At 46.7% G+C, this 17,184-nt stretch overlaps 1 protein-coding gene across 1 annotated transcript; it reads left to right on the forward strand.

Annotated features, from left to right (window-relative positions):
* The first annotated feature begins 8,177 nt into the window (after positions 1 to 8,177).
* Positions 8,178 to 17,178, forward strand: LOC112078436 (U4/U6 small nuclear ribonucleoprotein Prp3-like). The gene is made up of 16 exons (XM_070442050.1): positions 8,178 to 8,340; positions 8,552 to 8,682; positions 9,115 to 9,282; positions 9,426 to 9,509; positions 9,651 to 9,934; positions 10,048 to 10,264; positions 10,789 to 10,814; positions 11,168 to 11,290; positions 11,498 to 11,589; positions 12,036 to 12,203; positions 12,339 to 12,438; positions 12,662 to 12,775; positions 12,932 to 13,050; positions 13,274 to 13,351; positions 16,170 to 16,225; positions 16,440 to 17,178. The coding sequence occupies exons 1-16, from the start codon at positions 8,196 to 8,198 to the stop codon at positions 16,587 to 16,589; spliced, it is 2,055 nt and encodes a 684-aa protein (XP_070298151.1). The 5' UTR covers positions 8,178 to 8,195; the 3' UTR covers positions 16,590 to 17,178.
* Positions 17,179 to 17,184: the final 6 nt, after the last annotated feature.

The raw sequence follows: 17,184 nt of genomic DNA on the forward strand, positions 1-17,184 counted from the left end.
TTAGATCCACGCGAGCAAGCCATGCTGTTATCTCTAAACTACTGACCGCACACACACACACACACACACACACACACACACACACCACACACAACACACAAACACACACACACACATCACACACACACACCACACACACACACACACAACACCCACACACACACACACACACACACACACCGCAGCATTACTTGCACTTGCCACTCACCCGCCAATCTCCAGGCTGAATGATGACTATTCTCAAAACAACTTGGATCTGCATTAAACCTGCACACTGCAATACAGGGGGCAATAGAGTTAACCATCACTAACTGTCCTGCCTATTGAACTGCTATATACCAAGAGAGGGAATAGAGTTAACCTTCACACTACTGAACCTACTGTTTTTAAGGAATATATAGATAAACATTTTAAAAGATTCAAATATTTTAGATAGCACAGACATTTCAAATTTTTGTTCTTGCTTGGTGGCCATATGATGTATCAGCAGGGGCAGACTAAAAATACATGAAATGTGGACCATATTTTCAAGGACACAGAAGTCTCTCATCCACACAATTGGGGCTCTTCTCGCGCGACCAGCTACTGCCCTATGATCGCTCATGGTTGACGACATCGGTCTGCAAATCGGCTCTCTCTCGCAAGCTCTCTGAACTGCTAGCGTTGACTGAATGAGAGACAAACGAAAAAGGTGGGATGCGAGAGAGAGAGAAACTCGCGTCGCAACGGCGACACCGCACAGGAATGGTGCCACCACGAGGTAAACACTGCTGTGCTTCCGCCGAGTATGTCAATGAGGGTTTATTTTGCACATGTACGTTGAACAACACATGATCCGATTATACATGCACACGCATGGCACACACACCACGTCTGCCATTCATAGTCTGAGGACTGTTAGGTCTGTTTTCAGGCGGGTTGGGTCCAGTGCTTACGGACTGCCGCCTCAGTTTGGTCTGCAACGTGAACTTCACCCCACCATCACCCTTCCCTCTTCACTTTCTCTCTCTCCGCCCGGCGGGTTCTGCGCCACGGAAGTGTATCACAGCGCGTGGACCCCCGCCGTCCTGGCGTCTCGGACCTTCTCGCATGATTTAGCCACCTCATGTCCGACACGCAGCAGAACAATACCCTCTGCGGGTTCCGCATATGGCCCTGATCTCCTGTTGGGCCGGGCTTCATCGTTTCTCGAATTTGCACTTCTCTGCTTCGTGTGTCGCGCCTTCCAAAGCAGGCGTGCAGGCAAGCAAAACAGATCTTACAGTGCTTTGGGTCATCGGGGCCGTTCGGTCCGGGACCGCCTTTTGTTTCCGCACTGCCCGCCCTGCTCCTCCGGGCTGTTTTTCCCCCTGCTCCACAGCCTTTCACATGCTGTATTAAGCAATGGGTCCTACCCCAAGGAATCATACCAAGTCCTGAGACAATTGGCGTGGCGAAGCATTGTAGTTCCAAATGGGGCCCACCCATCCCTGTGGCAACTCCAATATTCAGGTAACTACCACACTAATCGTTCTGGATATACGCCTAGTCTTATGTGCCTTCAATGAACATTGTGAATCATAACCCCAACCACTGACACGTCAATCGCTCTGACTGAACTAGGATGAAGCTATTTTTCAACACGCCAGAGGATGGGTTGCAATTCATACACCGCCTCCCATTTACACAGGGGACACCAAAATCGCGTCGAATCGCACTGGGGTGCTCTCGAAGTATCATGACACCATTGAGCAGTCTTCGTGTGCTGTTTTGCTGGGGAGATCCGAGTCGTGGCCTATGGGAGAGGGCCTGGATCCACTTGTGTCGCGTCGACAACGTCGGAGCTGTGCTCGCGGGAGATGGGTCTGCACGCGGTCTCGTGTGCGGCTATCCCCACGCCTCCCACCATTGTGCATGAATGGACTCGTCTCATCATCGGGTCGCTAGTCGAGATGGCTACGCACCCACCATCCTCAGAAGAGTTCCACGTCGCCTGTCCAAAATCCCGCAGGGCTCGCTTTCTGCTCCGGCCCACTCTCCTGGCAGCTCTCTCATGATGGGTGCAACACGGGTCACTCTCCTTCCGCCGACTCTGTTCTCTACTCTACTCACATTTCATCGTCGTACTTCCTTCCAGCTCTCTGCGCCATCTGTTTGTGTGTACTTAGGGGCGTGGGCTCAGTGTGTTAGGCATGCAGTCTCAGTTGGTGTGAAGTGAACACACACACACACACACACACAGGTTTTGGAGATACTGTCAGACAGCAGCGTGACCCAGAGTCTGCCTCTGGTACCGAAGGGAACTTTCTTACTGAATGATTTAGAACCCACTGTCGACAAACATCAGAACCTTACATAACTGGGTTTAGAATAATGAAACACGGACACCTGAATCTGACTCGGGACTGGGGATCACATAGTTTGATGTTCATTCCATTTTGTGCTTGTGTGTGCCATCAGAACAGGGTGAATTCTTAGCCGCAAGACAAAATGATTATAAAACGTTGCTGGCTTCGTACAGGGTTATGGGCAGTTAGGGTGACCACGGCGCACGCGGTTTGGGGGTGCAAGAACTTTACGCAACCTCCAGCTGCTCCTCCAGGAGGCTTGTATGCTCCTTCGCTGCCAACAGCCATTCCCATTTGTAATCAAGAATCGCCGTCCACTCTCCCTCTCCACCAAAGGACATCTGCCGGAGAGGTCGGTTGAGACAATTGTGGGACGTCCCCCTACGGGCGTGGGGGCTTAGCCTCAACTTTTATGGGCCAAGCATCCCTGTCTGACCCGACTCAATTTTTATAATAAGCCCATCCTGGTTACTATTATACCCTAATGTCTATGGGTATACTCAGTTTCAGGTTGCCCTTCAAAATGAAAACATTGTAGAATAAAACTACAACAGGGGCTGACAGTCAATGTATCCTGATGCCAAGGTAAGGGCTGAAGCCTTTGGTCTCAACCAGACCAGAGGATGGATGAGGTTGCATTCTAACACAGACCCTTCTCCCACTTTCATACTGTACCAGGTTCGAGGGCCCTTTAGGACTAATAGATTGACGTGCATTGCACCCACTGCGTGCGTGTGTTTGGGCTTTAGTGGTCTCGTCTAGCTACTCTTGCTCGTTTTGACAACAACCATTGAGAGCTGTGGTGTTGTGTTTTGTTGGGGTAGGTTTCTGAGTGTGTACTGGCGGAGAAGGGTGATACTTCGTGTGCGTGAAAGTGATGTTTTGGTGTGGGGAGACTGGTGTTGCAGGTGGTCTGTGGTGCGGTACAGTGGCACATTCGTGCCATGGAAGCTTGTTATATACATCGGGCCTGGCTATTGCGGTTTAAGTTGTCCAGACTCTCTCAGAATTCAGAGTTCAGTGTGTCAAATCGGAGGCGTCCGTGTTGTCCGGAGTGCTTGTGGCCGTCTCTTATTGGGTGACATTTCTGGGTTTTCAATTCTTCCGGCATGCTCGTATCTTTTCTCCCGCTGTATATCATCCAGATGATGTCATCTTCGGCTGTGGCTGTGGTGATCTTTGCCTTGTAGGGTCCCACCCTACCCTACCCACGACGCACACTTTTCATTCTGTATACTTCTGGCCTTTCTTTGGACACTGTGTTAACGTACCTCCACCGCACGGAGCTTCATTCACATTAGGCAACTCTCCTTTGCTGTGGCCTGGCTCACTGCTCTGTTTTCTTTTATCAGATGCATGGAGTAAACTAAATGCACCCTGCTCTTCAAATTTGGCAACGATTCTACCCGCTGTGCCTCGCCTCCTGCCCGCCTCCGTCGTTTTGTCGTCTTCTTCATGGGTCCTTGGCCCCTGGCTCATCGGTCGTACTAGCGTTTATGGTTTTCGCCGTGGGTGACTGGCCTTTGGGTTTTAGTATTTATCAGTTTGTTGTGGGATACGCTGGGACCTTACAAGGAGTCACTCCTATGGTTGTTGGCCTGTGTTTATGATTGTTTCTGTGAGCGACTCGCCGTTGCTGCTCTCGCTTTCGGCGATGACTTCGGGACATTTCTTCCAAGCTATCTCTCAATGTCTTCAATGGATATGATAATTTTTCTTTATGATATGGGATGCTTTTTGCCTCTTTGGCCGTACTATATTAAAGATTCTTTTTGGGCTTTCTCCTCTGTTTATCGAAAGCATCCCTTGTCTTTTCTCCTGGTTCTTTTATAGCTCAGTGCTGTTTTTGTCCAAATTCCATTACAGTCTCGAAAATTTTTTGCTGACCTAGTTGTCCGTTTTCTCTTTGTTGCCGATCCTTTGGGCTGACGGTCTGGGTCGATTGTGTCATCTTTTTACTGTTTAAGGATATATTGGTTGCCTGGCTCCGGTTGGCTTTTGTTCTAACCATCTTGGGTCGTTTAGTCCCTTGCGTTGTTTTTCGTGGGCAGTCAATTTTGGATCTCAGGTGCCTAGCCCTGGGTGTTCCTACTTAGTTGCCACTCTGGTTTTGTCACCCCTAATTATGCCCATATAGGGCTATTAGTTTCTTGTGGGGTGGCTTGGGCCCTGTTTTGGTGTGGTGTGAGCGCAGCGTTGCCCGTGGAGCTCACTGGCTCGCGGCGTACTGGCCTAGTGTGCATCGGGGTCGCGTCTCTCGACCGCTTCGGTTTGCCGGTTGGCCTTGGCTTTGTTTCGGTGCGTGTTCGTCTCGTGTCTTCGTGGGCGTTTGCTTCGATATTTCGTGGTGCGAAAGGGCTCACTGGCTGGCGGGGGAGGTCATCTACTAAGTCTTTGCTAGTTAAGCCCTGCCTTTCTCCGTCACTGGTCACCTAGTTGGCAGCATCCCATCCGTTTTTTCTTCTGCCGTAGCACGCGCTCGGTTGCAGCAAGGTATCTTCACCTGGTCCCCAACGCCAATCCTCCTTTGCGGCGCTTTCCTTGTCCAGTTCTCTGCTGCCAAGACTGGAAGAATTGCAAAAATGCACTGAAGTTGGATACCCATTATCTCCCTCATTAGCTTTAAGCACCCTCCGCTGCCCGCAAGAGCAGCTTCACAGATCACCGCACCTTGTATATAGCCCATCTGTAAAATAGCCCATCCACTATCTCATCCCCGGCATACTGTTAATTTATTTTTTGCGTCCCGCTTTGCACCCCAGTATCTCGTAACTTTTGCACATTCATGCTTCTCCGCACGATACCTATCACTCCTAGTGTTTAATTGCTAAATTGGTAACTTACTCTCACTGCACTATGGCCTATTTATTGCCTTACCTCCCTAAATCTTCCTCTATCTTACATAATTGCACACACAGTTACGTAGACTTTTTTTCTCTAATTGTTATTGACTGTATGTTTGTTTATCCATGTGTAACTCTGTGTGTGTGTTGTTTGTGCACTGCTTGCTTTATCTTGGCCAGGTCACAGTTAATGAGAACTTGTTCTCACTAGCCTTAGCTGGTTAATTTAAATAAGGTGAAAAAAAGGTGTCCTTTTTACCGCAAACTATTTTTCCAGGGCATTCAGTCAGTCCATTCCTGCATGCAGGGGGATGGATTGGAAAGATGTTTGTAGCTTTGTGTGTGAGAGACCCTGTGAAAGTGAGAGAAATATGGAGATAATAAAAGAGGTGGAATGAGAATGAAAGAGAGAGTAAATTAATGACAAACAGAATTCCACGAAAAAGGTGGTGCTTCGTACTATTTGCTGTACAGCAGCAAGTACAGTTACAGTAGTCGGCCTAGATATTATAAACAGCAGTGCAAGGGTTCAAAACACTACCGCAGTAGTAGTACTAGGGATGGGGAAGAGGTGGAGAGGAAGGGAGGGAGTAACTAGGTGGATGAGGGGTCGGGAGAGCGTTGCATGTAATCCGGCTAGACGGGGGCTACCGGCTACATGCTGCAGTCTCCGTGGCTCACTACTACTACTGGCTTCGGTGCCTATCATCACGCCCAGGAGGAAAAGGAGAGAAGAGGCGCGGAAAGGAAATACCAACATAAACAAGACGCATCTTCAACCATTATCCAGTGTTTTTCAAACCATTCTATGAATGCATGTCAGTTTGTTTACTGCATCCGTAGTGATTGAAAAAACGCATTAATGCAGTTTGTATCTATGTCCTCAGTGTATATATTTGGTATTCGATTGCGAAGTTCAATTGACAAGGCCGACCTATGGCTGTAATGCTATACGTCACTTCTACTCTCCGACTGTGCACGACCATTCCAATTGCAATATAAGTTAGCTGTTTGCCTACTACTGGCTTGCGTGTCAGTACGAAAAACAGTAGAGTAACGTTTCAATTTAAACGACGGGGTACGTGAACGATCCATTAAATACGGGGAGTAGGTTGTGGATTGAAATGCTTGGCTTTCTTTAAATACGCCCCTGCATTGCTTTAAGCCAAACCTACAAACCGGAGGCAATAGCTCAAAGTCCTGTTCAATAAAACGCCAAAGACTTCCAGCACAAGACTGCTAAATAGTTTATTCAAATAGCTACCAGACTACTGCATTGCCCTTTTTGCCTACCCTATTTTGTACTTATCAGCATTAGCCAACGCTGGCTGCTACTGCGTTTTTACTTACTGTCACTTTTCCTATTACATTATGTACTATCTATTCCTCAATTGACCGGTTACCTGGAATACGACTCGGTACTTAATATGAGCATAGCCAAGTTATCGTCACCCATTGAAGTCTCTTATTATTGAATTGTATTAATTACGTGTTTAAGTTCTAGTATTTCTCTCTGCATTGTTGGGAAGGGCCCGTAAGAAAGAATGTCACTGTTAGTCACACCTGTTGTGTTACCGAAAGAATGTGACACATTTGGATTTGTTAACGTTTTGGGGAACGTGCGGTTCAGTACCAATTATACGAAACGTAGCAAAGGGTTCAATCGAACTGAACACACTCTTGTACCAAGTGACAGACTTTAACAAGACATTCATTGTGTCAAATGCACGGGTGAGTGGGTAAAATGTGTAGACTATATCTGGCAAATCTTATTTTGATGAAGTACTCTGCCTGCAAGCCTAGGCTCTTTTTGTTATCTTAGGCCCCATCTAAAAAACTATTGCAGCCCTCATCTCCACATATCAACACCAGTTCTGAGTAACATTCTGTAAAAGGTCCCAAAGCACACGCATCCTGGGTCGCTCTCTTCAATTCGCCGCAGCTAAGCGACTGGAACAAGCCTGCACAAAACCCTCTAAACTGGCCGTTTATATCGCATGCTCTTTTCATTCAAAGACTACATTTTGGACGACGCTTCTGACAGTTGTGGCTGCCTTCGCGTGATGTATGTTGTCTCTACCTTCTTGCCTTTGTGCTGTCGTCCTGTGTCCAATAATGTTTGTTCCGTGTTTTTGTGCTGCACATGTTGTGGTTTTCCATGTGTTTGCTGCCATGCATGTTGGTTGTTTTAGGTCTCTCTTTGTTTAGGGTTTAGTGGTGTCTCTCTTGTGGATGTGTTTTGTCTATATTTTATTGTACATTTTAATCCAAGCCCCCGTCCCCGCAGGAGGCATTTTGGTAAGGCCGTCATTGTCCAACTTAGAATGTGTTCTTAACTGACTGCCTAGTTAAATAAATAAAAAACTATTATTCACCGTGTTGATTTTAATGATTGGCTTTACGATAGGTGGCAACAACGAACCAGTCTACAGTCGAAGAAGATACTTCACGTGTTTTTCCGCTTCCGGGTTCTGAATTCAGAACGTTCCGGTGAAGCCGCGGGCTAAAAGAAAGTTTGTTCACAGCAGCTTTGGCTTTATTATGTATTTCAATCTTTTTAAATATTAACGTTTAGATCTATAAATTGATATAAGAGGATATATTTACCTTAAGGACGAAATCGTCTGGGTTCGGTAATTGATCTCACCTGCCGGGGAAATCAAGACTGTTGTAGCTTGCTACATCGAAGGTTCAATGCTAGCTAGTAGTTGAGACATAGCTAGCAAGTTAAGCTAGTAGTTGAGTCCTAACTAGTTACCACCTGGCAAAGAAATTGTGTTGACAGGTGGAAATGTAAAGACAAGTGGAAAAACAGAGTGTTTTGTTAAACTTTGGAAAAGTCAACTACACCATACTTTAGTACCTAACTACGTTAGCTGGGGTAGATAAACGTGACGTTGGTCTGTTTTGTCAAACTTGGCTGATCGGTCTACATGCCCTAGGTTAACGTAGCTACTTTGCTAAGCTAAGAAGTTTGTCTTTTTGTGTGTTTGTTTGTTTACCGACAACCATTGTGTTGTAGACGATGTCTCTTCCTAAACGGGAGGTGGAGGAGCTGCGGCCCTGGGTGGAACGGACCGTGAAGAAGGTGCTGGGTTTCTCTGAGCCTACWGTCGTCACTGCGGCCCTGCACTGTGTAGGCAAGGGCCTGGACAAGAGGAAGACCACAGGTGTGTGTGAGAGGGGGATTATGAGGGCAGTTGGTGTGTGACATGTTACACTGAAATGATGGCAGAAAAGCTGTGTTGTACGCTGTCTATCTGTTTTGTTAGCCTATTTTTCCAGACGTCTGTTTTTTGTGGGTCTGACTCAAACAGATAACTGTTCAGCAGTCTTTAAATGTTGTATTTGACCCTTGACTCCTAACCTTTGACCCATCAGACCAGCTGCGTCCATTCCTGGATGAGTCTGCCGGTGGGTTCGTGGAGAGACTATTTGAGGCCCTGGAGGAGAGCCGCAATTCCCGTGGGAACAAGGGTGCTGGGGAGAGGAACCGCAAGAGAGACCTGAAGGTAGACCTCACCACACATTGCTGCTGTTGTTGTACCACACGWTCCATGTTARYYWSTRGKTWSWAMCYASWRGYTATCTACATGTCTAGACCATAGAGATGGAACACATTAGCCTGTAACCAGTAGCTACCTACATGTTTAGACCATGGAGATGGAACAGATATCGGAAGGGATTGAATGGGTATAAACAATAGGCTAGGTGAGTTTCTACCATTATCAGATATTTCAACTCAGTAACTCATTTATCTACAGAAAGTCATTGTCTCAAGGCTTGATCTTTATTATGTTAGTGTCATACATATCTCCCCTGGGAGCAGGAAACAGTGAGTGGATATTCCCCAGGAGGTTGTTTAAATTATTGCAGTGGTTAGATTGCTTGGCTGTGCCTCTGGCTAAGCCTCAGGCCATTGCCGCCTACTGATGTTCCCCCAGGATGTCTTTGGTGATGAGGTGGAAGTGGGTGCGAGGCGGGACGTCYCTGAGGCAGGAGATGGTGTGCCGGTGAAGAGGAAACGTGTCCCCCGCTTCGAGGAGGTGGAGGAACCAGAGGTCCTACCTGCACCCCCTACTGAGAGCCCTGGCATGCTCACTAAGATACAGGTAGCCACACACACACACAGACTCACATACACACTGTTTCCCATATGAAACACACATGTACCAAGATCCTGCTTCACATACAGACGTGTCACGATCCTTGTGAAATGAATCAATGTGTTCATTCTCTCTCTCTCTGTCCTCAGATCAAACAGATGATGGAGGCTGCCACCAGACAGATAGAGGAGAGGAAGAAACAGCTGAGCTTCGTCCCAGTGTCTTCCCAGCAGGTGAGACTAATCTTCCTCCAYTYTCTCCCTSTCTTGAAGGATTGGCTTTTCTCCTCCTTATAAATGAAAAGTGTAGATGTCTGACARATATTGTGGACTTGTGTTGTTACTGTCTKATCACAATCTCCTGTCCCCCTCCAGAGGCTGCCCCTGCCCACTCCCCAGCCAGACCCTCCTTTTGCCTCTCGTYTTCTCCCTGCTYCCTCTGCCCCCTCCTCGGGCTCGGCCCAGTCCATCGCTCCCTCCCAGGCAGCTACTTTCATGAACGATGCCATCGAGAAGGCTAGGAAGGCTGCAGAGCTGCAGGCCCGCATCCAGTCGCAGTTAGCCATGAAGCCTGGTATACTGGGAGCCATTGGGAACACTGGAGGACCTCATAACCTGGTGGCGCTGGCCAACCTACACGCCATGGGGATAGCACCACCGTGAGTATAGCATACACCACAGACCCGRCTTTAGACACTTCCACAAATACATGTCATACTACAGGGAGGTTTAACACGCATGTCATCTGAGTTTGTGTGTGTGTTGGGTGTAGGAAGGTGGCGGAGGCCCGTGAGTCAAACAAGCCGGCCCCTCTGATTCTGGATGATATGGGTCGGACCGTGGATGCCAGCGGCAACGAGGTGGAGCTAACACACCGCATGCCCACGCTCAAAGGTACAACACTCTCCTCTACTCTCACAATCAGCATGCTCTATTCCCCGATCTTCAGTCACCTGTCTGACTGTTCATTCATCTCCTCCCCATCCACAGCTAATATCTGACTGTGTTCATTCATCTCCTCTCCACTCACACTCTACTCCTGTGTTCATACTCCTCCCCACTCCCAGCCCACCACCCTCCCACCCTGATCGTCTCCCACTTCCCCTCCCATCCCTCCTCACCACCCTCCACTCGACTCCCCCTCGCCCTCTTCATTCCTCTCGCTCCACAGCTATCATCACCTCGCACTGTCCTTCATCTCCTCTCCCCCCATCCAACATCCCTCACATCCCGCACCTGTGTTCATTCATCTCCTCGTCCATCCACAGCTAATATGGACTTGTTCATTCATCTCCTTCTCCATCCACAGCTAATATGACTGTGTTCACATGCTCTCTCCATCCACAGCTAACTATTGACTGTGTCTCATTCATCTCCCTCCATCCACAGCTTATATCCTGACTGTGTTCATTCATCTCTCTCCATCCACAGCTAATATCGGACTGTGTTCATTCATCTCTCTCCCATCCACAGTAATAATCTGACTGCTGTTCATCTCATCTCCTCTCCACAGTCCATCCGTGCGGTGAAAAGGGAGCAGTTCCGTCAGCTGCCTTGAAGGAGAAGCCCTAGGCGAGGAACTGGATGTCCACTAACTTACTTTGACGACGGCGTGTTAAACATAGCACCCTCCCCACGCGAGCCAGAAGGGCTTTCAATCTCACCGACAGGCGCTTTGAGAAGCACGCCCAGCGACTCAGAACTAACGGTACCGAACTCTGACCCCTGACCTGTCCACCCTTCCCACCTCTCACCATAGACTCTTTATTTTTGAAAGCGTTACTTCACAACAACTTGATCCATACACAGAAGGGAACTACTTTGATAGAGTGTAACATTAAACTCGCAAAATGAAATAGAAACCCTCAAAACCACCTCCGTTCCCCTTTCAGGCCCAAGTTGGAGAAGCTGCTGACGAGAGGATCGACCAGGCCCAAGAACAGACTGAGGATCCAGGAGCCTCCACAAGCTTGGCCCTCTTGTGCCCCCAAGAAGATTGAGCTGGGGACGTGCAGGTGCCCATTCAATTGATGCTGGGACTCGTACAATCTCCTCCCTCCAACATTGACCTGGTGAGTCTTTGACACATTTATCCCACTTAGTCTCCTAACCATCTATAGTCCAAGTTGTTGATACCTTTTGTAAATTTCAATGAAAGTCCTTCTCTCCACCATTTTCCAGTATTTCTAGTTGTGCTACACATTCTGCTTCCTCTAACTCAGATTACCACAGTATTACCAACCATTTGTGCGTGATGAGGTTTTGGCAGTCACAAACCATGCGTGGAGCCCGCCCGTCAGAATCAGCCCCCCAGGTAACCACACACATCCTCTCTGTGATGTTACTTTATGTCAACGCCAATAGGGTCCTGGACTAATTATCAGGTTAATCATCTACACCACGCCCCGTGTAGGCGTTAGCTGTTTGCATGGCTGAAAGTGATCTGCGTCGTGTGGAACGGGCTGCCGCCAGGGACCAGGTTCGACCGATTTATCATGCCCACTGCGAAGTCGGCTCAAAACAAAAGTGACCTATTAAGCGTCTGTGATGGAGTATGACTAGATTCTTGTTTTTCACATGACAAAGGGTTTGGTTTTGATAGAAACCCTTTATCTGCCTTCCAGATGAAAACTAGTTTGAAAATTCAACCATATTTGATGTAAAAGAGATGTATGTTTCTGAACGATGCGCCATGCCGCCTTGTTGACAACCTGACCGAGAGGCGTAGACTACTGTTCAGTTTGAGAAGGMCKCTCTAAGTGTTGGTCTCCCTCTCTCCAGTGGACACAGACAAGCCAGGAGTGACTCTGGGAGTGTACCTGACTAAGAAGGAACAGAAGAAGCTGAGGAGACAGACTCGCAGGGAGGGACAGAAAGAGCTACAGGAGAAGGTCCGACTGGGGCTCATGCCCCCCCCAGAACCTAAAGGTAGGATCGAGACCAGGGCTGTTGAAGTAATGCTGCTTTTCTCTTCGACGTTTTACTGAGTGGTAGTCCTGTTTGAGGCCTGTGTTCCTCCCCGTTTTAGTGCATCTCTAACCTTGAGTGTGTTTGTCCCGTCAGTGCGCATCTCTAACCTGATGAGAGTGCTRGGTACGGAGGCAGTACAGGATCCCACTAAGGTAGAGGCCCACGTCAGAGCACAGATGGCCAAGAGACAGAAGTAAGTCAAACCACTACACATTTCTCTCTGTATTGTCCCCTCTTTCTCTTACCCCTCCCTCATCTATTAACCCATTTCTCCTCGCTCTCTCTCCCCCCTCTCTCTTTTCTGCCTCCCATCTATCACTGCTCCTATTTCACCCACTTCCTGGCTCACCATTTTCCCCCCTTCCCCATATGACATCTCTCACTACATAACCAGCTGTCTGTGTGTTTGTCCTCAGGGCCCATGAGGAGGCCAATGCAGCCCGGAAGCTCACAACCGAGCAGAGAAAAGAGAAGAAGGTGAAGAAGCTGAAAGAGGACCTGAGTCTTGGAGTTCACATCGCAGTCTATAGGTGAGTTAGGGTTATTCTCTGGATAGCATAAGGTTTTGTGTGCATGTTATAGTGTTTAGGTAAGTCTGTGCACATGTAACTATTTACAGCATAGTGTGTCTGTGTGCCTTTCCTACTCATTCGTACTTGCTCGCTCACCCCCTCGCTTTCCCTCAGGATCCGTAACCTCCACAACCCGGCTAAGAAGTTTAAGGTGGAAGCTAACGCCAACCAGCTGTACCTGACGGGCACCGTGGTGCTACACCGAGACGTCAACATGGTGGTGGTGGAGGGAGGTGAGAGAGGGGTGGAGGGAGGGAAGGGTGTGAGGGGAGAGGGACCATATTAGTCTCTTTAACTGGGGTCTACTTTCACTGAGTTTGAACCATTCAAGTTTCCTTTAATTACCATGAATTACTCATGAAAATCTCATAACATTTCTTATGACTTGTTGCTGTAAATGGGTTCTTTACCCCGGAGTTAACTACATGACTGAGCATGCATGTACTGTTCTCTCAGGTCCCAAAGCCCAGAAGAAGTTCAAGAGGCTCATGTTGAGCAGAATCAAATGGGAAGAACACAACTCCAAGAGAGATGGTGAGAATTTAATGTATATATACAGTACCAGTCAAAAGTTTGGACACCTACTCATTCAAGGGTTTTTCTTTTATTTGTACTATTTTCTACATTGAAATATAATAGTGAAGACGTCACAACTATGAAATAACACATATGGAATAATGTAGTAACCAAAAAAGTGTTAAACAGATCAAAATATATTTTAAGTTTTAGATTCTCCAAAGTAGCTACCCTTTGCCTTGATGACAGCTTTGCACACTCTTGGCATTCTCTCAACCAGCTTCATGAGGTATGCTTTTCCAACAGTCTTGAAGGAGTTTCCACTGAGCACTTGTTGCCTGCTTTTCCTTCACTCTGCTGTCCAACTCATCCCAAACCATCTCAATTGGGTTGGGTGATTGTGGAGGCCAGGTCATTTGATGCACTCCATCACTCTCCTTGGTCAAGTAGCCCTTACACAGCCTGGAGGTGTGTTTTGGGTCATTGTCCTGTTGAAAAACACATGATAGTCCCACTAAGCCCAAACCAGATGGGATGACGTATGGCTGTAGAATGCTGTGGTAGCCATGCTGTGCCTTTAATTCTAAATAACTCACTGACCGTGTCACCAGCACCAGTGTCACGCAGTCTCCTCTGAACAGTTGATGTTGAGATGTGTCTGTTACTTGAACTCTGTGAAGCATTTATTTGGGCTGCAATTTCTGAGGCTGGTAACTAATGAACTTATCCTCTGCACAGAGGTAACTCTGGGTCTTCCTTTCCTGTGGCGGTCCTCATGAGAGCCAGTTTCATCACAGCGCTTGATGGTTTTTGCGACTGCACTTGAAGAAACTTTCAAAGTTCTTAATTTCCGTATTGACTGACCTTCATGTCTTCAAGTAATGATGGACTGTCGTTTCTCTTTGCTTATTTGAGCTGTTCTTTCCATAATATGGACTTGGTCTTTTACCAAATAGGGCTATCTTCTGTATACCCCCACCAACCTTGTCACAACACAACTGATTGGCTCATAAAATACTAAAAACAGCAACAAATCAACTCCAAGTGATTGTAATTTTTGCAAATCTGTTCCAAAGTAGTCCGAACATACGAGATGTATACAGTGGCAAGAAAGTATGTGAACCCTTTGGAAATACCTGGATTTCTAAATAAATTGGTCAAAAAATTTGATCTGATCTTCATCTAGGTCATAACAATAGACACACTGTCTGCTTACACTAATAACACACAAACAATTATACATTTTCATGTCTTTATTGAACACACTGTGTAAACAGTCAGTGCAGGGTGGGAAAAGTATGTGAATCCTTGGATTTAATAACTGGTTGACCCTCCTTTGGCAGCAATAACCTCAACCAAATGTTTTCTGTAGTTGCGGTTCAGACCTGCACAACGGTCAGGAGGAATTTTGGACCATTCCTCTTTACAAAACTATTTCAGTTCAGCAATATTCTTGGGATGTCTGGTGTGAACTGCTCTATTGAGGTCATGCCACAGCATCTCAATTGGGTTGAGGTCAGGACTCTGACTGGGCCACTCCAGAAGGTGTATTTTCTTCTGTTGAAGCCATTCTGTTGATTTACTTCTGTGTTTTGGGTCATTGTCCTGTTGCATCACCTGAAGCAGCAAAGCAGCCCCAAACCATGATGCTCCATCCACCATACTTTACAGTTGGGATGGGGTTTTGATGTTGGTGTGCTGTGCCTTGTCTTCTCCACACATAGTGTTGTGTGTTTCTTCCAAACAACTCAACTGTAGTTTCATCTCTCCACAGAATATTTTGCCAGTAGCGCTGTGAAACATCCAGGTGCACTTTTGCAAACTTCAGACATGCAGCAATGTTTTTTTTGGACAGTGGTAGCTTCTTCTGTGGTGTCCTCCCATGAACACCATTCTTGTTTAGTGTTTTACGTATCGTAGACTCGTCAACAGAGACGTTAGCATGTTCCAGAGATTTCTGTAAGTCTTTAGCTGAGACTAGGATTCTTCTTAACCTCATTGAGCATTCTGCGCTGTGCTCTTGCAGTCMTCTTTGCAGGACGGCCACTCCTAGGGAGAGTAGCAACAGTACTGAACTTTCCATTTATAGACAATTTGTCTTAACGTGGACTGATGAACATCAAGGYTTTTAGACATACTTTTGTAATCCTTTCCAGCTTTATGCAAGTCAACAATTCTTCATCTTAGGTTACTGAGATCTCTTTTGTTCGAGGCATGGTTYACATCAGCCAATGCTTCTTGTGAATAGCAAACTCACATTTTGTGAGTTGTTTTTATAGGGCAAGGCAGCTCTAACCAACATCTCTGATCTCATCTCATTGATTGGACTCCAGGTTAGCTGACTCCTGACTCCAATTAGCTTTTGGAGAAGTCATTAGCCTAGGAGTTCATACTTTTTCCAACCTACACTGTGAATGTTTAAATTATGTATTCAATATAGACAACAAATACAATTTGTGTTATTAGTTTAAGTACACTGTTTGTCTATTGTTGTGACTTAGATGAAGATCATATTAAATTTGATGATCAATTTATGCAGAAATCCAGGTAATTCCAAAGGGTTTACATACTTTTTCTTGCCACTGTATGTGATCGTATACAAATGTAAGCATGGTTTGAAATGATTGTTGTAGTCAAATGTTACCTGTATGGGCATCTTGCGGTCAATTTGCAAATGATTTGTAATTATGTTCTGACCATCTGCTCAAGAAAAAATGGGCCCATAGCTGAATCTAGTTGATGATCCACGCTGTATGTCTTACTGTTTATATTACATAATACTTCACTGTAGTTGTTGTGGTTCTGAATCCGTTTTCCTTTCTCCTCTGTCTGTCAGATCCAGATGCAGACGATGAGACCAAGAAGAACAACAGATGCAGCCTGGTCTGGGAGGTGAGTGGTTAACCATTACATCTTATTTGACTAACGCTCCAGGAGTGTAATGCATGCTTCGTATAATAATCATGCTCATCTTGGACAACTGGCTTCTTTAAAATGGATTGATTGTAAATGCAGTATAGACTGATATAACCTTGTCTTTCTCTTTCTTCCCCTGCTGTTTTCTCTCCTGCCTCCATCTGTCCCCTCTCCTCCTCCATCCTCCCAGGGCACGGCTAAGGAGCGTAACTACGGGGAGATTAAGTTTAAGCAGTGTCCTACAGAGAACATGGCTAGAGAACACTTTAAGAAGCACGGAACAGAACACTACTGGGACCTGGCTCTGAGCCAGAGCGTGCTGGAGAGCACTGATGACTGAAGGGAAGAGCATCACTAGAGCTGAGGAGGCAGAAGGATCCCTTACCACTGACCCAGGGTCCGATAGTTGTTCATCCTCATAATGGTTAGGAGTTATCTGATCCTGGATCAGTGGTGAAGCGCATTGTTACCTCGTTCACCAGAGACATGCAAAGGTCAGGGGTGATTGTACCCCTCTTACAGATACATTCACAACCCCAACCCAGCCTTGTATGGCTGACTGCCTGCCTGTTATTGTGTGGTGACTTGACTTAAGACAGGGAGGGAGATGGATTGGGAGTGAATGAATGAAAGGAAGTGCTGGTTAGAGAATGGATGAGGGCGAGGGCGTAGATTAGGAGGGATATATGGTGTGTATAGATATTGAGCACTGATATTGTACACTGTTCTGCAATCACATTTTGTGGAAGAGTTGATAACTGTGAGACCATCTTTCTAGTAGTTAGGATGTCATTCAGGCTGTCAGTTGCTGTGTGTCAGTGTTTAATACTATGTCTGACATCTCTCCACTGTGTGAGTGTTCTATAGCTTGCTATTGGCTTCTCAACCTGACTACAGTTCCTGAGTGTAAGCCCAGCTGTGGTCCAAATACAGTT

This window comes from Salvelinus sp. IW2-2015, unplaced genomic scaffold (assembly GCF_002910315.2).
Source record: "Salvelinus sp. IW2-2015 unplaced genomic scaffold, ASM291031v2 Un_scaffold5685, whole genome shotgun sequence".
NCBI lineage: Eukaryota > Metazoa > Chordata > Actinopteri > Salmoniformes > Salmonidae > Salvelinus > Salvelinus sp. IW2-2015.